The 20366-nt window shown below is 40.3% G+C and overlaps 1 protein-coding gene across 2 annotated transcripts; it reads left to right on the top strand.

The window, feature by feature from the left end:
* Window positions 1–13274: 13274 nt before the first annotated feature.
* On the top strand, window positions 13275–20007 carry LOC137169080 (terminal nucleotidyltransferase 5A-like). Of its 2 annotated transcripts, none has more exons than XM_067572055.1 (3): window positions 13275–13733; window positions 16339–16764; window positions 17873–20007. In XM_067572055.1, exons 2-3 carry the CDS (start codon window positions 16339–16341, stop codon window positions 18686–18688), a joined length of 1242 nt encoding a protein of 413 aa, XP_067428156.1. In that variant the 5' UTR covers window positions 13275–13733; the 3' UTR covers window positions 18689–20007. The 2 variants fall into 2 exon arrangements, with proteins under 2 accessions (XP_067428156.1, XP_067428155.1); XM_067572054.1 differs by lacking the exon at window positions 13275–13733 and adding an exon at window positions 13782–15735.
* Window positions 20008–20366: the final 359 nt, after the last annotated feature.

Here is a 20366-nt window from a genome sequence, read left to right as displayed (position 1 = left end):
GTGTGTGTGTGTGTGTGTGTGTGTGTGTGTGTGTGTGTGTGTGTGTGTGTGTGTGTGTGTGTGTGTGTGTGTGTGTGTGTGTGTGGGTGGGGTCATCGTACTGTCTTATCGATGGCATATCTTTCACATCCTGCACGGTAGTGACATTAATCCAAAGATAACTTTTTATGAACTTCTCATTTTTCGTATAAGGTTTCACTTCATGTTTTTAGCTGCCTGTGTGACGATACTTGGTCAGATAATTCTTAGGAAAGCTCAGTGATGCTCTTCTACTGAAGTGTCTCATGGTTGTTACATGGTGTTACATTCATCACTGCGGTTTTTATTGTCTTTTTCTTCTTTCAGGCCTTCACCTTTTGTGCTTTCTTTTTCATTAATTTCCGGATAGACTTTGATATGTTTGGTGAAACAGGAGGTCCTTCCTCTGCTGTGTGGCTGACAAGCAAAGCTTTTTCCTGAAGTAACTCTGCTGGTCATGCCCTCAATTGCCAAGGAAACACCAAGTCTCCTCAGGCTGTGTGGACAGCAGTCTGGGTCGACGTATAACCCTTTTTGTGCTGAACTCTGTCTAGACACCGCTGTTAATAAAAAAAACAATACAACAAGGGGCCAGGACTGCTGTGGGAGAGCATGTGTACTTTGTCTATTTGTGCCTCAGTATTTCCCCCAGCTGCTCCTTTGGGCCCAGGCAGGGTTTTCTCTGGCTAGTTCTCAACAAAGACAGCATCCCTTTCCCATGCAAGGATGACTTCTCCTCTACATTCAGTGTATGTTCTCCTGCCAAGATGCTCGGTTACATATTTCAAGATCTGTAACACACAGTTTGTCATCAGAAGGGGGTTATCATGACCCTTGGCAGACAAAGGGAGAGAGCATCTGAGGCTGACTAACTTTAAGTGTATGTGTGTTGAGAGGCTGGTTTGTGTGCGTGTGTCAGCATGAAAACAAATTAAAACTTTATCTTATCTAAAGGGGTGATTTTTATTTTTTATCACTCCTGTGTCAGTGTGGCCCACCAGATGCAACCTGGTGAAGAGATGCAGATGTTTATTTTTTTTATGCAAAGCATGAATTATGGTGTAATTGTTCTGATGTCTATGACTCACATCCAACACTTTGTGCAAATTATAATGAGAATTTATTCACTCAGATTGCACCGCGATAAATTCCAACTCACTGATGAAGCCGTATAATCAGGGAATGTTTATTTATATTAATACACACAAAGCTTATTTTTGTTTTTGCTCTACTTCTTAAATAAACCTTATCTTTGGTGTTAAATGTTCAGAATTTTGGGAAAAATACTGATTCACTTTACAAAAAAATAGATGAGAGTGGTATCAATCTTCTCATCTAAGCCTCAGTAAGAAAGCAAATAAGCCCATTTTCCAAAATGTCAAACTATCCTTTTAATAGGGCTTATCTGTGTTCCTTTGGGGTACAAAATATTGGTTTTAATACATCCAAATTAGAATACTTTCAACTTAAATTTCAAAATTGGTAGTATTATGATCAATATAATTAAATTAAACTGAAGATGTGGGAAACAGGCAATGGGAAAAAGGCTGATAATGGAACATAATGAGAATTTCTTAAAGTTGGGTCAAGTCTATGGAGAACTAGTGATAACAGTATGTTATTGCCCTGAGATGGTAGATGACTCATTGTTGCTTGCTCATTCCTCTCTTCTCACGCATCTCGGATTTGCTGTCTCTTTCCCTTTTACTCATCCTACAACAATGTGTCCTGTCCTGTCCTTTCTTTTAATACATCTAGTTTCTCCCTGTCACTATAAGTTGCGTGTTTTATTAAAAGACGTGTGTGTCTTTTCTTAATTTCATACTCTCTCTCTCTCTCTCTCTCTCTCCACTCCTCCAAGTTTTTATTCCAGCTAGCAGTAGTCACAGAGATGCTTGGTGCAGACACATGAGTGAGGAGGGGAGCTGGTTTATCTTGGCTCTCTACAACCTCCCTGTATCTTGTAATGGAGCCTTACTGGTTCCTATCCAACAGTAAGTCTTGTTTTGGAGGAATTCTGCAGATAAGTGGAAAGTTCCTCCCTCGACATCAATCTAATTAGAATATTCAGGCTCAGTGTTACTGAGTCAGTTTTGTGATGTTGGTCTTGGGATGCTCTGAGATCTCCAGCTGCAAGTACAAATCAACACAGTTATATAAATATAGTGACTGACTGTAGATCAGTAGTGTTTAGATCAGGTCATGCCTTTTTTTCTTTTTGAACATTTGTTTGAGAGAAAACATTTGTGAGCTGCAACAAGCTGGTTGATTCTTCACCTGCAAACACGTTGTTGGGTGAGTTGTCTTATACAGTTTTCCTAGTGATTTGCTGCAAAGTCATTGATACTACCAACTATTAAAGTGTATGCACTGAAAGCTATAATTATACCATAACATTATGTGCCAAACAGAAGACACCACAGTTTTGTTTGAGACACAATTACAACATTCTTGCACTTCCACATTGAGTAATTATAACAAGTATATTACTATGATAGCTTCTCAAATGAAGCAAGACATAATGCACACACGTGTTGCAACAGATGACGGCCTCAAGCAGGTGCCAATGCAAGTAACTCAAATAGTGGTGCAAGGAAACGCTCTGGATGACAGCACGCTGCACATTGCATGCATAAATCTATCTCCCTGAATTTCAACTTGCAGGCTGTAGAAATGTCTTATAGGCTTTTATGCGCTTGCATTAAGAAAACACATTTGATGCACAACAAAGAATGCACATGTGCATGCATTTGTATACATGCATGTGGGCCATAATTACACTCAAACATGTGCACCCTTTTCAGTGTGATATAAGCCCACAGTATTATCTCATTACGGCTGTGAATCTCTATTTTGAACCACCTGCTCCTGTTACACTAAGTAATAGTGAGGTTATTCAGCTGAGAAGGTTCAGCACTTAATTTAACTTAAATTGTTTAACTCAGCTTAGGTACATCTGTAAACCTCAGACTGGCTGATAGAAAGGAAGTACAAACAGCCCTACATGTAGCTGAAAAGCCAGTATGCATTAGCCTGAAGTAGTCCAGGCAACAGCACAATGTACTGTAACACAGCTTGCCAAAACCTCTTGTTTTCATTTGAATGAGATCTGACATTTCTGAAACATCACTTCAGCTTGACTTCCTGAATAAGATCTAACAGTGCATTTCCAACATTAGCTGACTTCACAGATATCTTTCAAAAGAGATAAACAACATCTCACACAGCTCTGAAATTAATGAAGAACATCAGTGTTATGGACAATTTGAGCTCACTGTTTTTTGCTTTCTGCACTCTCAGTGGAGGATTTATATTGCAGGCCAAGGGAAGGGCTGTTTTGTAGAAATTCTGGTGAATGTTTACTTAGCTGGTAATATGATGGTGTGCTGTGTGGACTACACTGGGGTGGAAGAGTCTTACAGACAACACTACTTAACAAAGGCTTTAAGATGTTACAAGTCATACCTGTATGATTTTAGGTAATGAATTATGTTACTGACATATTATGGATAAAAGAAGTATTACTTCTAATCATAACCTGATTATGTTATTATTAAAAAGCAGAGCTTATTTTACATGGGACTGGGTACAACAGTTTCCAACACTAGCAAGTTATTTATATGTTTTAATCATTTATAAGAGCTTTATTTTCTGACCAATACATGCCATCATTTTGGTTAGTTATTTAGGTATCAATTATTGATAGTTCTGCAATTCTGTCTTGATAATTAATTTTATATTTTCTAATCGTGAGGTCACAAAAGGGCATAAAAGATATTTTAAAACTTTAATGAAATACAGTGTAATTGCAGTTGCCTTCATGTATGCCTGGTGCATACTAGATCAAGATGCCGTGAACTCGCTATCCTCCTTAAGGTGATTTAGTCTTCATACACATGAAGGTGACTTAAAATCAAATTAACAATCAAAGCATATGATGACGTTTCATTCAAAAAACATCTGCGGAGCCTTCAGTTCTGATAAAACTCTGATAAACAAGCCAACGTGTGCGCTGATCTGTCATCATGTTATCACTCCAACAGGAGGATTTATGCCAAATCAAAACAGATGTGTGTCTGTGGAGGCAGGCGTGTGTTTGTGGGGCTTGGACGTCTGTCCTGCTGTTGGTCTGTTGTTGAAGTGTGTGTGTGTGTGTTTTTCTGCCCTCTGTTCTAGTACACGTGTGTGTGGTCCAAATTTTCTGTTAAGACTTTCTGCCATGATGAGGGTTGTTTGTGTTATTGTTGTGTTTACTCTCTTCTATCACTCAACTTCACAAATCTGACACAGAACACCATGTGTCTACCAGGTGAACAGTTATGAGGACCTGTAATCCTTACATGAACCTGGATATTGATTTGTCCAGGTATTCCTTGACCAGAAAAATGGGTTTAAGCCTAGTGTCAAGACAGTACTCAAACACAATGCCTCTTTTCTGGTTACAGATGCAAGCTGACACTACATTGTTTGACCTTGAGAGAGTTTAGGTTTTTTTTAAAAAAGAGAAAGACAGAAAAAAGACTGCAAAAAAGCCTATTTTTCAATCCATAAAGAGTAACCGAAGGTTGACAAGAGGCTGTTTTTCCAATACAGTGCTAAACTGTCAGTCCTAATAAATTGAACTATGTTTTTTGTTCTAAACTATACAGCCAAAAATGTGGGGACACCCCTGTCTGATGATGTTTTTACAACAGTTTGGGTAGCATGACAGTGGATTTGTGCACAAAGACAGGTCTAATGACAAATGGTTTTACCAGTCAGATGTGGAGAAACACAGACTGCGAGGCCTTATCACCCAACATCATTGGCCAAACTCACTAATGCTGTTGTGACTGAATAGGAGCAAATCCTCACAGCCTGGCTCCAAAATCTTACGGAAAGCCTTCCCAGCAGGGTGGAGGCTGTTATGGCAGCAAATAAATGCCCATGGTTTTGAAAAGATTTGTTCAATAATCACATGCTGTGTTGGTGAAATGTTGCATGTCCACATGTCCTCTCTCCTCCACCTTGCTAGTTATGGTTCTCTGGATGTTTACTAAAAGCTTAAAAAGTTGATTAAGCCATCAGCACTGTTATTCACTGGAGTCACAGGCAATTTGCTAACTCCTGCCCTGCAAGAATGGAGAGTTAATTGAATCCATATTTGTCTATAGCTAAAATTCATCAGCCATGGAGTTGTAGTTTTGGTGTAATTACAATATCTGACATCTTGGAAAATAAAGTCGGTGCATTACATTAAAACCATATGCGCTAAATGCATTCCATAAGTTGAATCTTTGAGGAAAAACAAGAGGCTGTTCGGACTTTCTTTAGAAACTAATCCAGGATGAAAACCGGTTACTTTTGGTTACTGTTTCTTGTTAGAGAGTTGGAGGCCTTTCATCCAATATTTGTCTTAGAGAGATTCTTGCTAAACTGCGTTTTGTCTAGGGTGCGGCACTAAATAACACATGTTGTGAACAGGATTATGAGAATTTAGAGCCTTGAAAAGTGACACTACCTCATATCATCTATGCTAGACATGCATCAGTGTAAATCAAGTGCAATTTTGGTGCACAGTAATCTCGCTTCAGACTTGACGCCTTCTAGCCGCTGCGGTGAATCTCTCAGATAAGGAGGCGATTTAGCAAAAGTTACACACACACACACACACACACACATACACACACACACACACACACCCCTTTGTATTTCCAGAGCATGTTGCTTCTGTTTCAACTCTATCAAAAGACATGTTAAACACAGAGTGGATGGCTGACGATTTCAACCAACTGCTGTGGAAACGTTTCCATTTACATTTAATTTTAATGTTTAAAGCATTGCCACGTGTCTGTTTCCTGTGTCTATTAACAAGAGAGTGTGCTTTTAAACTGGGTTGTGGAAGATTTGGCACATCTCATGGTTTCTGTGAGTTGTGTTCTGTTAGCAGATGGCTAAAATATAAATATTTTACATTATATATGACTAACGATCTATGATCTATGTGACCAAATTTAGACCTTCTCTTTTCTTTTTTTGACATTTTCCCCTCTCTTTGTGTTTTGCACTTTTTTCCGACCATGCTGTAGACTTTGACAGCGTTCCAGCTTGTTAAATAGGGGGATTCACTGTTTTTGAGAGAGCAGAGAACTCCACTCCGTCATTTGAGATAGTGTGAGACAGTTTGGCAACACAAAGACATCATACTGAATACATAATGACACATGGATAAATCATCCACCTACGGTATCTACATTATGTTTTTCCTCTTTCTTCATTGTCTTTGTCTCCATCTGGATCCATCTGTATGGAAAAGATAGTTAGCTCTGTTGCCAATTTGAACAACACACAAACAACTGGATCTACAGCCAGGGATTATGTCAGTTTACCACTTCATTTTTATGCATCCCTGTATGACCTCTCTATGTCCTCCCCTTGTTATCTTCTTCCATGTGAATCATCCTTGAGCCTCAACCTCTATGGATCGCAGCATTGGCCGGTCAGTCACTCGGGCCGTTGGTCAGTCAACCACTTTTGTCCAAATTATCTCAACAACTACTTGATAGATTGACATGAAATTTTGTACAAACATTCATGGTCCCCAGAGAATAAACCCCCCATGAGATTCACATTTATGGTTTTGAGTGAGATGTCTCGATAACTACAGGATGTATTGTCCCCTCAGAATGAATCGTATTGTGTTTGGTGACCCTCTGACTGTTCATGTAGTGCCATCATCAGATCAAACTTTCAGATTGTCTTCATAGTTCATGACTAAATACCTGTAGAACTAATGGCATTTCCATCAACTATCAGCTAGTGTTTGAAAATGATAAATGTTACACAGAGATGTAGTAGCATGTCCAGCAACAACTGCTTCTTTATTTTAAACACATGCTTTAAGCAGAAGTCCGCCAACAACTCCTGCCCTACAGCAACTCAGAAGGACGCAGTACCTTGCATACAGAAACTCATAGTAAACACAGGACAGTCTGTTGCAGCATTGTCAACATGAACATGTTAGCATTTAGCTCAAAGCACGCTGTGCCCAAGTTCAGTGTGGCTGTTAACTTTGAAAAGACAAACTGTAATCTTTACTAGATTGTACAGAGGGAGAAGGAATGAAATTACAGCAGAGAGAGAACAAAACAACATGTTCTTTACACCAGTTACACATACATGAACTGTAGCTGGCCGAAGCTTTGTAGAAAGAATAATAATGAAGTGAAATAACATGCAGCTGTTGATTTTAATCTGGCTTTTCACATTCCTATGATCGGGTTTCACAAAAACACCATCCGCCAGCTGGCAGGACATTTTGATTGATTGAATTTTGAGACATTGATATTGCCCTAAATGTTTTGTAGCTTGACAAAGGTGTGATGGCATAAATACTGATGACCCTGATGAAGGCCATAAGCTGAAACGCGTCGGTCAACTAATAAAGTTGCTCTTCATACTACAAGAGTTGCTGGAGTTCTCATCTCTCATGGCATAAATACTTGCCAGGTGATACTTTGAGTGTGAATCACTAAGTCACATTTTAAATCAGCTGTTTGAACTGGAACTGATTCAAGGAAATTCAAGGCCAATTCAACATGCACTGGTAAACATATGCCAAAGTCATCAACTAATTATTTTTGATGAAAGATATGCCATCTGGTGACTTACTCACCACACACATGCAAAGACAACAACACACACACAAACACACACACACACACACACAGAGTTGTGTTTCCATTGACTAGGAGTTAACATTGACTTACATTAACATCCTGGAGACTTCCTCTAACGCTAACCACTTCTTGTCCGATCCTACCCCATAGACACACTTCTCTCTGACCACAATATTCCTTAAAGTGTCTTCTCTCTCTGCCCCAAAAAGGAAAGGTTGTGATTATAAACACACAAGAATTATTTATGAGGCAACAGCAATCCAGTCCAATAAATACTTTCCCTATAACACAGTCCAGAAACAAACGTTTCTAACAACTGAGCCATAACAATTTCTAACAATTGGTCCTGTCAAATTTTGGTCCCAATTTCAATGTAAAAATATTCACTAGGGTCCCAAAGTCTGAGACCACTTTCCCATTGGAAAGTGGTCTCAGACTTTTGGACCCTAGTGTATATTTCAAAAAATAAAATTTGCAACTTGCAATTAGGCTACAATCCTACAGTCTCACACAAACAGACACACAAACACACTTTGAAATAATGACACAAACCTGTTAACACAAGAAATAACTGGCTAATACAAGCAGTTTGGGTCTCTCGCTTCTAACTGTTACATCTGAGTAACAGAGCATCTGATTTTCTGAAAAAGATCTTTGAACTTTTCCAAAATCCTCAAAGACTCTAACCATTTGGTTAAAAAAATGCTCTGCAGCTTGACACAAAAAGTTGCACCTTTTTTTTTACTTTTTTTTTTTTTTTTTTTTTCACAAAAAGAGCAAGGAGATATGCCATTTCCAGCTACCTTGATAGGAAATAGAATCACAACTTGAGAAACAAGTTTATAACCGTTTTTATAGTGAAACAGATGGAATATTATTTCATCCAGATGGTTAAAAGTGTCTTTGAGGATTCTGGGTTTTCAATTATTATGTGCCATATGTGTGTTATATAAGTTGTTAAACCTGCATCGTATCCCTCAGCTGTTTTGGACGTTCCTTTAATCACATTATTTACTGACTCAATAAATACCTCTCTGAGTAAACAACAGAGGAAATACAGGCAGGAACTGAGGAGAGAGAAAAGGGTTGAGAGTGCTCAAAAAAAAAAGGCAAACAAAGTCAAGATGAAGCACAGGCCCGTGTGAGAAGTAGGCCGTGGAAGCAAAGCACTTTCATGTGAGGTAAATAGAGAAAGCTGTGGTATGTGACATCGGGGTTGGATGGGCCCGTGTTGCTGGCTGGATGCTGCATGCTGATGTGGTCCTCTGGGGCTTGAGTTAGCTATTTTATTTCAGGCTCTTCATCATCTATCCACTTTTACTTCTAATGTTTTGTTTATGCCTTCCAACCCCATCTCCTTCCCTTCTCTTCCCCACCCTTCCCTGATGTCCAGCTCATCATCTCTCCATGCAGACTTATTCTATTCTTAATTTCACTCTTCTGTCTCTTCGTCCAGCACCTCAATTATACACCAGACAGCATTTTTTTTTCTTTTCATCTCTCATTCCTCTTCCCTCCCAACACTCACAGTCACTGCTGTTGGTGGGAGTAATGGAAGCACACCTTACCCTAAATCACCATTCACCAAGGTCATTCTGTAAAAGACATGTAGAGACAGAAGAGAAGAGGAGTTGAGCTCCACCCTAAACCTTTCATGATAGAGCGAAGAGCCAAATGAATGACCACAGTGCAAAATTACTGCCACATCACCTGCAGCTGCAGCTCGCACAGGGTTTCACTAAACCACACTGGGGTGGATTTCCTTCAAGATCTCACCGCTAAGATCCTCTTTGTTATTCTGGAGCCAGACACTTGCTGCTCTTACAAAAACCGGCCTTAACCTGACCTGAGCTGTAAACTGTGATATGTTGATCCCATTGGAAGATTAATTGCCATCACCAGGAGGGTGTGACTGCACGTGTGTGTTTGTGTCTATACTGCTTTAATCTTGTTGTTGTTGCTGTGCCATTTCAACGTTCTGTGCGACTGCAGCTGGAGAGTATGTTTTCTCACTCATTATAGTAGCTAACAGGTTGCAGATGCTTCAGAGGAAGCACAGTAGAAGCCATTTTGTACATGCAGAAGACAAAGACTGTAAGATGATGTGAATAATCAATAACACTAATGGTGGTCTCTGAAATGTGCTCTCACTCAACTTTCAAAAGCATTCATTTCTACTTCTGAATCATTTATAGACATAAAGCATTCTGGAGAGTCAAAACAAAGCTGAGTCTAAGCACTCACCTCTGCTTCACAGCATGCAACAAGCTATTTGAGTCATCATTATCCCACAGACAAGGAACAGACAAAGTTGTGAGCGGTTGCTGTGGATACATAATAATGATGACACAGAACTTACTAAAAACAGTTAAACAAACAAACAAAAAATGCAGAGAACAGAAATGTTTAATTGCTGAGACACAAAGGTCATACAGCCTGCATGACGCAAAGGTTTCCCACAGCAGACACATACAAGAACTCTGATGTCAGCATTATTTCAAACCGAACAAAGGTTGTGTGTCACCCTAAATCACTCTGCACATATGTGCACATAGGAGATACTCTGAGTAATTGATAACAAGTTTGCTGATTTTGTCATAGTTGAACATGCTGTATCTATTTAGCGCTTTTTTTTAACCAATTCAGCTTTTTATAAATGAATCATAATACCGCATATTTATGGATAAAATGACCTAACCTGGCTCTCCAATGACACTGTTTACCCAACACAGCTGTACCAATACTTGTGTTAATATTTCTGTACAGTCTGAAGTGTGGGAAAGTGAGAATAAAGGAGAGGAGAGATGGAAAGTGTGTGTGTGTGTGTGTGTGTGTGTGTGTGTGTGTGTAATGAACTATATGCAGTAGGAAAAGAGCGCTACCTAGTGAGATGGAAGAGGAACTTTTTTACAGTCAGTGTGTCCAAGTACAACACAGACTGTTTGCTGTAATCCAGCAGGTGGCACTACGGTTCCTTCTTGTTGTGAGTGTGACCTTTGTTGAGACTATTCAGGGGTTTTCCAGCTTCTCCATGAAACTGGAAGAATGTCTAATGACGGTGAAAGTAAATCTCCCAAGAATAAGTTACTACAATTTACTCACAATCTATTGAAATAGTATCTATATTTTTAGTATCTTATCTTTTGAACTGTGTACAATATTTCTATGCTAGAATACTAGCTGGGCCAGTATTTGCTGTGTGGTAATTTGCTTAACCAAATTAACTTAAGAATATGCAGCATATACACATAAAACTGAAAGAGTGAATATATTACAACTAGATTTTGACACAGAACCTGTTTTTGAAAAGAGACTGAAACTTAGTAATACAGATTTGACTTAAGACTCTTAAACTTGATGTGGTACATTCACAGAGGAACATTCATTTTTTAAAAACTAAATAGACACAAACCAGTTGACACAGAAAACCTGGAGCTTTTGGGTCCCATAGAAGTTGCTCACTTTGCCCAGCTGAATTCCTTATCAGATGTAACCAGGTTTATACTTTACTCCGTGTTTTGTTGGAATAAAAGGCTTGAGATGTCTAAAATTAGTAAATTAGTAAATTAAAAGTAATTTGCAAGAAGAAAGTAAATAAAAAGAATGTCTATCCTGTTAATAATCTCAGGATCCTTCAGAATTAACTTGCAACTCCTTGCAGAGGCTCCGACCCCAGGTTGAGAACAGCTGGTTTAGTGAGTGGCTCTGTCTGATAATGATCTGATGATCTGCCAGTCTTTAACCAACTTGTCGCCAACATGACTGCTTACAAAAGTCACATCTAGCCACAGCTGTGGGCCAGGAGTAAGTTCTCATTGTGCATTTGTAGGTCTGCATGTCTGTTTACATGTGACAGAGATCACAGTATGTATCAGTGTGGTCTCTGGCTGGCCACAGTTATCATGCAGGAAGTTGGGTCACAGATAGAGCGATTCAGTTCCTGTTTGTGTTTGTCGCTGCATTTGCTGTTCTAAGTAATAACAGTTCAGCAGAGCATTCTGATAAAAATTGGGGGAAAGGGTACTGAGTTGACTAAGTTCTTTTTATGAAGTGTTTTTGTTCAATATATTAGATGATTTAATGATAGATGAATTAAACCTGTTTATTCTATGACTAAAATGTTCTATTAACATATTTATTAAATATACAGTACATATGTGTATGTGTGTGTTTCTTCTTGAGCAATACATGTGTGTATGTGTCTGTTTCTTCTTGAGCAATACATGTCTGTGAACTTGTGTGCAAAGTAAAGTGCAATCAGACAATTATCAGCATGTTTATTGCTGATAATTGCAGAAACAACATCTTGTGAAAGTTGAATTCAGGGACGGACATTTTGTCTATTTTGTCTACAAGTGTGTGTCTCCCTGAAACTGCAGCTTAAAGTTTTGATGGAGAATGAGATACAAGAAGCAACAGTTTAATCTTGCTTTCATTGTTCTGTCTCCCTTTAAATACAATATTCTTACAGTTTACAGCTGCCACTAACATGCTCACACACGGAGCACCTTCTAGGAGCGCTGCAGCATGGCTTACAGTGCAGGGCACGTCAGCGAATCTCATTAGAGGCTGTGGAAGACTTTAGTGGGGGCTTACACTATTGAGTGCACTCTTCAAGGTTGTTTGGGGTCAACAAGGTCTCTTACTAAGGTCAAGGTTAAAACTGATTGGAAATACTGTTGAGGTTTGTCTTTGGCTGGATATAGTGTCATTAACTACTATGTGCTTTGCATCTACTGTATATGTGTCAAAGGGCTGTCAGCCGGACACTGAGAATGTCAATTTCATGCACAGTTGCAGAAACAGGAAGGTCAGTAATAGCTTGCAGATGATTCATTACTTGTGCTTAGAGAAGGTATAAGTTAACAGTTCAACAGCATGAATCAGTATGAGTGCAACCTTTACCTTTGGACAGAGCCAGGCTAGCTGTTTCCCATCTTTATGCTACGCTAAGATAACTTTTTTCTGATGCTAGCATCGTATTTACAGACATGAGAATGGTGTCAATCTTCCCATCTAGCTCTCAGCATGAAAGCCAAAAAGTGTATTTCTCAAAATGTCAAACTGATTCCTTTAAAGGAGCCATTGTTTTAAGATGAAAGACAGGAATCATATCTGTTGTCCTGGTTTTCCTGATTTTCCTCTCACAGGAGTCAAGGTATGGAGCAATAGGGACAGTAGAGCTACAGGGCAGCAGTAACAGCAAGGCTGAACCATGTACTTTGAGGATGGAGGAAGTATGGGGGATGGTTTAACAAGAAATTGTATTTCTATTTATAACTATTAGTTTGATAGGTAGCTCAAAAATGAAAAAAAGGTCTTTATTTCCCTTCATCAGCTGTAAAATAATTTTTAGTCTACAACAATTGGAAGAGTTATAGTAAGTGAATAGTGCATGACAGGTCAACATGTAATCTAAGATTTAGAAGGATTTTTTCCCACTTAAAGGAAATCCAGACAAAAGAATAAAAATGGTAGAGGTACGAGCAGCGAGGTGGGAAAGAGGAGGATGAAGAGCGCGGAAACATGTTCGGCTAACGGGCTCACTGTAATCTCTTAATGAACTTCCACGTGTAGGAATGGTGAAAAAGGAGATGGAAAAGAGGATGAGCAAAAAGAGAGGAAGAGTGGGATGGGATGGAGGGAGGAAATAAGGGTTTAAAAGTGAAAGACGGGGGGTTCACGGATGTACTGTTGTCAGAAAGTTGCTGACAAAAATGTCTGACTTCTCTTCCAGTTTTTGAATGAAGCACTTGGTTTCAATACTGTCATGGTCCTGTGTAGAAAGAGGAAAGTCTGCACATGATATGCAAAAAGGAATTGAATTGCACAATGAATAACTACACAAACATAAGCTGTACACACACTCACATAAACACTGAAGACATAAAAGTGAAGTCCAGCATGCACACACACACACACTAATTTGTTTCAGTATGTGGAGATCGCTTTGGCAGCCTGACAAGGGGTCTGTTTGAAATCCCCTCGCCAATCCTCTGATGTCGTCAGACGTTGGAAACCAAGCCGGTGTCATCCACTTGACAAGTCAGAGGTCAGGTAAGTAGCTGCTTCATGGTAAGAATCCCAGGCAGTAAGCCTGACATTGAGCCAGTTGGTGAATGGGGAAAGTGAGGCCTGTGACTGACCTGCTGTCTTGTGTCTATCTACAGAGCTGCATGGTCTGAATCTTAAGTGTGGAAATATTGATACCAGATTGTCCGTAACTTAGCTCTGATTAAGTTTCAAGTTTGAGTTCTTCTGAAATGTATCATTAATTTGAAATTTATTAGAGTGACTTAAATTTATAGTAACACTTGAAGCTGCTGCTTTGGCTCCTGTTTGGCCCATGACACTCAGAACTGAAGCAATATCAAGAACTGAAAGCAGCCCCCACTCACTTCATTGAAAACAGAAATGCCATAGACAGTTTATTGTAACTAATATTGGTTACAGTGAAACTGACCGTCATGCATCCTGCCGTATTGAAATGAAAATGTCCACAGTGATGCGTGTGATGTTTATGCTTTGTGTATACAATACAGTAGGTGATGTTTTATCAAAAATACATACAGACAAATAACCAGCAGTCATGTATCTCCTTATCAAAATTGGCTTTCAGCTTTCACACCTTATGTGAATGGGTGGAGTGAATTTTTGAAAAAAAGTTAGTGTGCAGCTCAGTTATTACAATAATGTGTTAAAATATTCACAATAAATGACAACTGACAGTTGTTTGTCATTTTGTGGTTTGGACTGGTTTTGGCATTGCTTCAATTAAAACTTTTCGTTTTACAGTCTTTCAGACGGTGAATGTTTTAAGATCTGAGCATGCACAGAACATGGAGTCAATACCACCATAAAATAGCATAAGCGGTGCATTATCTGCAGACGTGTGAGTGTGCATGCATGTCTCTCTGAGCATGCTTGTGTGGGTGTATGTCTGTGTGAATGTGTGTGTCACTGCACATACAGGGTAATCTGTGGTAAGCTGGTTTATGGGCTCGTCTGCAGTGACGCAGGTATACGCGCCAAGCTCTGCACTGATAGATTCTCCATGACAACTAACCTGCAAAGGCTGTATGGCCTATACCCTACATACTGACAGATAGGTCATGCAAGACAGAAGTGGTCATCACAGTCACACAGAGTGGGGGGGATCACTTTAATTGTTAATCAGATACAGATTATTAGATGTACAGTACAGGTACTACACTTGTACATGTGTTCTGCACTTTTGCTGCAAGTTTGCAAAGTTACCTCAGAAAAGTTGTTGCACACTCATACATGTCTACAGGGCCAGGTAATGAGGGGTGAAAAACCACCCCCAGGGGGCGTTGGCTTTACATGCATGCCTCACCTGTATATGTTCAAAACTCTGTAACAAATACCTGTAATATAAGGGGGAAATGATTTATATTTGTGACATTTGTGATTCTGTTATACAGAGTAAATTATAACAGACTAACTGGTTGGTATTCATGATTCTGACAAGACAGCACTATATAGTTAAGTGAAGACTGCGCAGCAACCAAATCTTGTGAATGGAGCTCATGACGCTCTTCTTAACTTTAGAACATATTGGTGGCATTAAAATAACACGCACAGATGTCTGAGTGAGTTGATCCTCGTTGCAATGATCAAAGTGAACTGACAATGAGGATTAGTTGGTCTACCTATCCCTATTGATAATGCACAATGTAGGGCAAGTGCGGGTATTTGCATCCCCGCGGAAATGGGAGTGTTCACACAAGTGGGCGTTCCGGAAGAATATGGACATCGATTCAGAGCGAGGACGGGTTGCAGTTTAGATTCAGCGTCTAATCCGTCTCTTCTCTCGTAACGCCTATTCTACAGACACGCCTCAGTCTCCAAAATTTGCAGCCACTCATTGTAACTATGGGAAGCAGCGGCAGCTATTAGTAGGCGTGGACTGTCAATCAAACCGACCCGCCCCAACGCTTCTCAGACGGGAAGCATACTGACCATAACTTCTCCAGCAGCTATGGAATGGGACCTCTGTGGCATCACGCAATATCAGCGAGAGACAAGCGGCCAAAATGTGAGTGATAAGCAACCATACACCACTTTCTCAAAGTAGGTGTGCAGTGGAAAAGCGTAGCAGTCCTAAAACGGCGAGAAAAGTTGTTGTTACGCAGCAGGGACGCGCAATCGTCTGTGCGTAAAAGTGAGCCAAAGAGGACAGAAGAAGTAAAACTTTTGCGGTGGATGAAACGTTTTTTCGGATGTAATGGATGAGTCAGTGAGCTTTTGGGGCGTTTACGAAAAGCTGACACTGTGGGGAACAAGCATTCGACTTTAAAAGTTGATGTCTGCTTTCCGGAGTTTGGCGACAGGGTCGGAGCGGAGCGCGCAGAGGGGCAGCAGATGCTGGACAGTGTAAGCCTTACGGCTGGGAAGCTCAAGAATTTAATTTGTCTGGACTGCAGACTTTATGTAAGAAGTAGGACAAGTATAACGCCGCCCAACTAGTACTTTCCGTCATGCGTGAAGACGCTTTGCCGTCCAACATCTTGTTGTTATGACAGACATCAGCGCTGAAGGGTCAATTCTACAGAAAGTTAGAACTAGCTGATGCCACAACTCCAGAAGGAGTTAGTGGAAAGTTTGGTCGTTTACATTCTACTGTCTACCTCTCATCAAGATGGACGAGAATGTTGTTTCTCCTGCAACCGACAGCTGCTCGGACGGGGAGAGCATCAACCTCAGCGTGCTCAACTGGGAGCAAGTGCAGCGGCTGGACGCCATCCTCACCGGCTCCATTCCCATCCACGGCCGGTGGAGCTTCCCCACTCTGGAGGTGAAGCCACGGGATATCGTCAAGGTGGTCCGGAGCCGCATGGAGGAGAAGCGGATACATGTCCGGGAGGTGCGACTGAACGGCTCCGCGGCCAGCTACGTGCTGCATGAGGACAGCGGTCTAGGATGGAAAGATCTGGACTTAATATTCTGCGCCGACCTGAAAGGAGAGATGGAGTTTCAGATAGTGAAAGATATAGTTCTGGACTCTCTTCTAGACTTCTTGCCAGAGGGAGTGAACAAAGAAAAGATCACACCAGTGACCTTAAAGGTAGTATATGACATTTTATCATTTGAATATTATATGATTTTCAAAATGAAATTTACATGTTGTCTCAAACTTTCAAACCAGGAAAGACAGAGCACATGCTGTAGAACTTCCTCATCATCTTCCTTAAATTTACTTACTTATACATCGCACACTGCTGAAGTTTGTGCATTTTCCAGTCAGTGTACACATTCCCAGTGGGTAAAATGCACTCATAAAAAGTGCAACTTTTATAAATAGGCTACAATTTAGAAAAAGCAGACTAAGATCTGCCCTCAATACATCCAAATAGCACAGGGATATAAGCCTTCAAATAGTAAAAAGGTTGGTTTCCAATTCAAAGAGGATTCAGTCTAATCCAATTGGAGTCGGATCCACATTAATCAGTCGGCCCTCAGTTACCTGGATACCGAAGACTATCCAGGCTACTAATGGCCCTCCGACAGATGTGACCAGCAAAACATCATGACTAGAGACAAAATCAAGATGTTTATCTGGTGCAAATTAGCATGAATGCCTGGTTGTTGAAGCCTGCTTAAACCAAGACTAAATTTTTATCTAGAGGATCACCATGTAAGACATCTCTCTCTGGTAACAAGCTGTGATATGCTTTTCAGAAGAATAAGATAAAGAGGTGTCTTTCATAGGCTATTGCAGCAAGAACTAACATTATATTCTATTCTTCCACTACAGTTCTGAAAGGTGAAAAAAGCAGAGTTGGGTAACATAACAAGAGAAGGCCTCTGTATAATATGAGAAAAAAAATGACATATTCTTCTTAAAAATGTAAAAATATTTCCAGTCAAATATAGCCTATTATTTGCTCTTATGGTATTTATTATTGCTCTTTGTATGTATAGTGTAGGTAGGTAAAATGTTTTTAATATAATGATTTTGTGTGTTCTATGGTTGTGAGTATGAAAATAAAGGGTTTACATCAAGGTGTTAATGCTCTCTGTTACAACAGTGTCCAATTTTTTTGACTTCAGTTTTCACTGATAGACACTTGAATTTAAAACCTGCAAAAACATGAGATACAATGGACATATGTAGATAAACACTTTTATTACCAGTTTGTGATGACAACTAATGTTTAAACTGTGTTTTTCAGGAGGCCTATGTGCAAAAGATGGTGAAAGTGTGCAATGACTCAGACCGCTGGAGTCTCATCTCACTCTCTAACAACCGTGGCAAGAACGTGGAGCTCAAGTTTGTGGACTCTCTTCGACGGCAGTTTGAGTTCAGCGTGGACTCCTTCCAGATTCGCCTGGACTCACTTCTACTGTTTTATGAGTGCTCGGAGCACCCGATGGCTGCCACTTTCCACCCTACAATCCTCGGGGAGAGTGTCTATGGCGACTTCCCTACCGCCCTGGATCACCTTCGCAAGCGCCTCATCTGCACAAGGAGCCCCGAGGAGATCCGAGGTGGGGGCTTGCTGAAGTACTGTCACTTGCTGGTGCGAGGTTTCCGTGCAGCCTCTGACACTGAGATGAAACTGCTGCAGCGATACATGTGCTCACGCTTCTTCATAGACTTTCCTGACGTGGGTGAGCAGAGGAGAAAGCTAGAGTCCTACTTGCAGAACCACTTTGTGGACCTGGAGGACAGGAAGTATGACTATCTGGCTACGCTGTATGATGTGGTGCAGGAGAGCACGGTGTGCCTGATGGGCCACGAGAGGCGCCAGACGCTCAGCCTCATCTCGTCGCTGGCATTGCGGGTCCTGGCTGAGCAGAACGCCATCCCCAATGCTGCCAATGTCACCTGCTTCTACCAGCCGGCTCCTTATGTCTCAAATGGCAACTTCAGCAACTATTATGTAGCGCAGGTTCAGCCTGTCTACTCCTGTCCTCCCTCGCCTCCTCAGCAGTACCTTCCTCCTTCTCAACATCCCATGTATGCCACTTGGTTACCCTGTAACTAAACTTTGTGTACATTCATGCACTTTTGTGTAACCGGTGGAGTTCATGCACCCTTAAAAGGGATGAATCAAGATCTTTTTTTATTTCTTCTTTGAAATGGAAAATTGAGGGAAACGAGAGAAGGAAACACAGGAGTCAAAATTAGACAAAGAGTGCAGATAAAAGGAGAAGAAAGGAAGGAGTGGAAATGAGGACAAGGAACCTGGATCAAGGCAGTGGGCCATGCAGGGGAAGGTTTTTCCCTAGGGTAGGGTGCCACAGCAGGAGGAGCTGAGCACACAGGGAGACATGCCAATGAGAGAGGCTGACCCATCAGTTTTAGGGTTCTTGGTAGAGCAAACCGCAGGTTGAGCTCAGCCTTGGAGAGACCAAACAGTCTGGATATGATGATATTTTCCTCGTGTGTTGAGAGTTGCAGCTCACAGAAACTGGCCACTCACATTTCAAATGATGAACATTTAAAAAACCCACAAACCTCCAAACATTACAAACCAAAACAGACACTCACATAAAGCCACAAGGAATTAGAGAGAGATACGAGGACAAAACAAAATCCACATGACGTCCTGAAGATATTGATTCATGGTCAAATAACAGTGTTCTTCTGACCTTTCGATGTGCACTGTTATGTAGGACTCACAGACAATGCAGAATGAGGAACTGGATACTGTTTACAAATCCAAAGTTCTACTTTGAAAAAAAAAATACACAAGAAACAACAAAACAATGCATGCTTTATTTCTGTACAGGAATAATTTTTTTAAGTGCCTAGATAAAGCTGAAAGGGAAGAGATATTTTTGTGATTGTTTATTGTACAGAACTGTAAAGTTGTCTAATTGGCAATACTGTTTGCAAGGTGATAATGAATGTATTGTGGAACAGAGAGTTTACCTTTGCTGAGTAAGGTCTCTTACACTGAGGGATTTTTTTTGGACCAAATTATTTTTTGACAATGTTTAGTAGAAGACTCCGTTCTTATCTGCAGTCCTGCTGGACGAAAGCACATCCTGATTACCAAAGAGGAAGTAACAACATAATCTCATCATCTGTAGAGAGAGAAAGGGGGAAGATGGTGGTTGGATCAAAAATGCTTATAACAGTAAAATAGATGGTGAGTAATTATGAGGTATACAGAATAAACAAGAAGAGAGAGAGGTTTGTCAGAAAGAGAGCAGATGGGAGAGTTTGGATGGAAACTCTGCTCTTATCTGCAGTTTTATTGAAATTATTGATAACCAAAAAGCAATTTATCACATACAGAAGATAATCCAATCATCTGCGGTGGATGACATGCAAAAAAATAGAAATGATGAATAGAAATTTGAAACATGTAAAAAAAAAAAAAAAAAAAAAAAAATGACCATAATGGATTTCAAAATGCTATTTCATTACATCTTGACTTTTATCAAAGAGCTGTATGCTGAAGTGTAACTGAAAGGTGCCCTGATGAGTTTTCTTGTTGACAGACGTTCTGTTTACATTCGGTTTCTCATCTCTAAAATACATAGTGTGTTTCCTTGAGGTCTAACAAAAAGTGCAGAGAGCACTTCCTTATCTTCCTCATAAGACATTTGCAAGTCCCTTTTTTAAAATATTATAAACTGTACATTGTTTACGTCCTGGTTTGCTAGCTTGCAGTCGTCTTCTCTACTGCCTTTGTTGGTGCATTACAACGCTTT

Source organism: Thunnus thynnus, chromosome 18 (assembly GCF_963924715.1).
Source record: "Thunnus thynnus chromosome 18, fThuThy2.1, whole genome shotgun sequence".
In the NCBI taxonomy this organism is placed as follows: Eukaryota; Metazoa; Chordata; class Actinopteri; order Scombriformes; family Scombridae; genus Thunnus; species Thunnus thynnus.
Note: the sequence above shows the minus strand (reverse complement) of the source record. Positions and strands in the feature narration are given on the sequence as shown.

Excerpts from the sequence above, each read along its gene's own strand:
- LOC137169080 (XM_067572054.1), top strand. The coding sequence starts at position 15,679 with ATGGAATGGGACCTCTGTGGCATCACGCAATATCAGCGAGAGACAAGC. Across the intron at positions 15,736-16,338 it reads GAGAGACAAGCGGCCAAAAT|ATGGACGAGAATGTTGTTTC; the intron begins GTGAGTGATAAG and ends CCTCTCATCAAG. Across the intron at positions 16,765-17,872 it reads TCACACCAGTGACCTTAAAG|GAGGCCTATGTGCAAAAGAT; the intron begins GTAGTATATGAC and ends TGTGTTTTTCAG.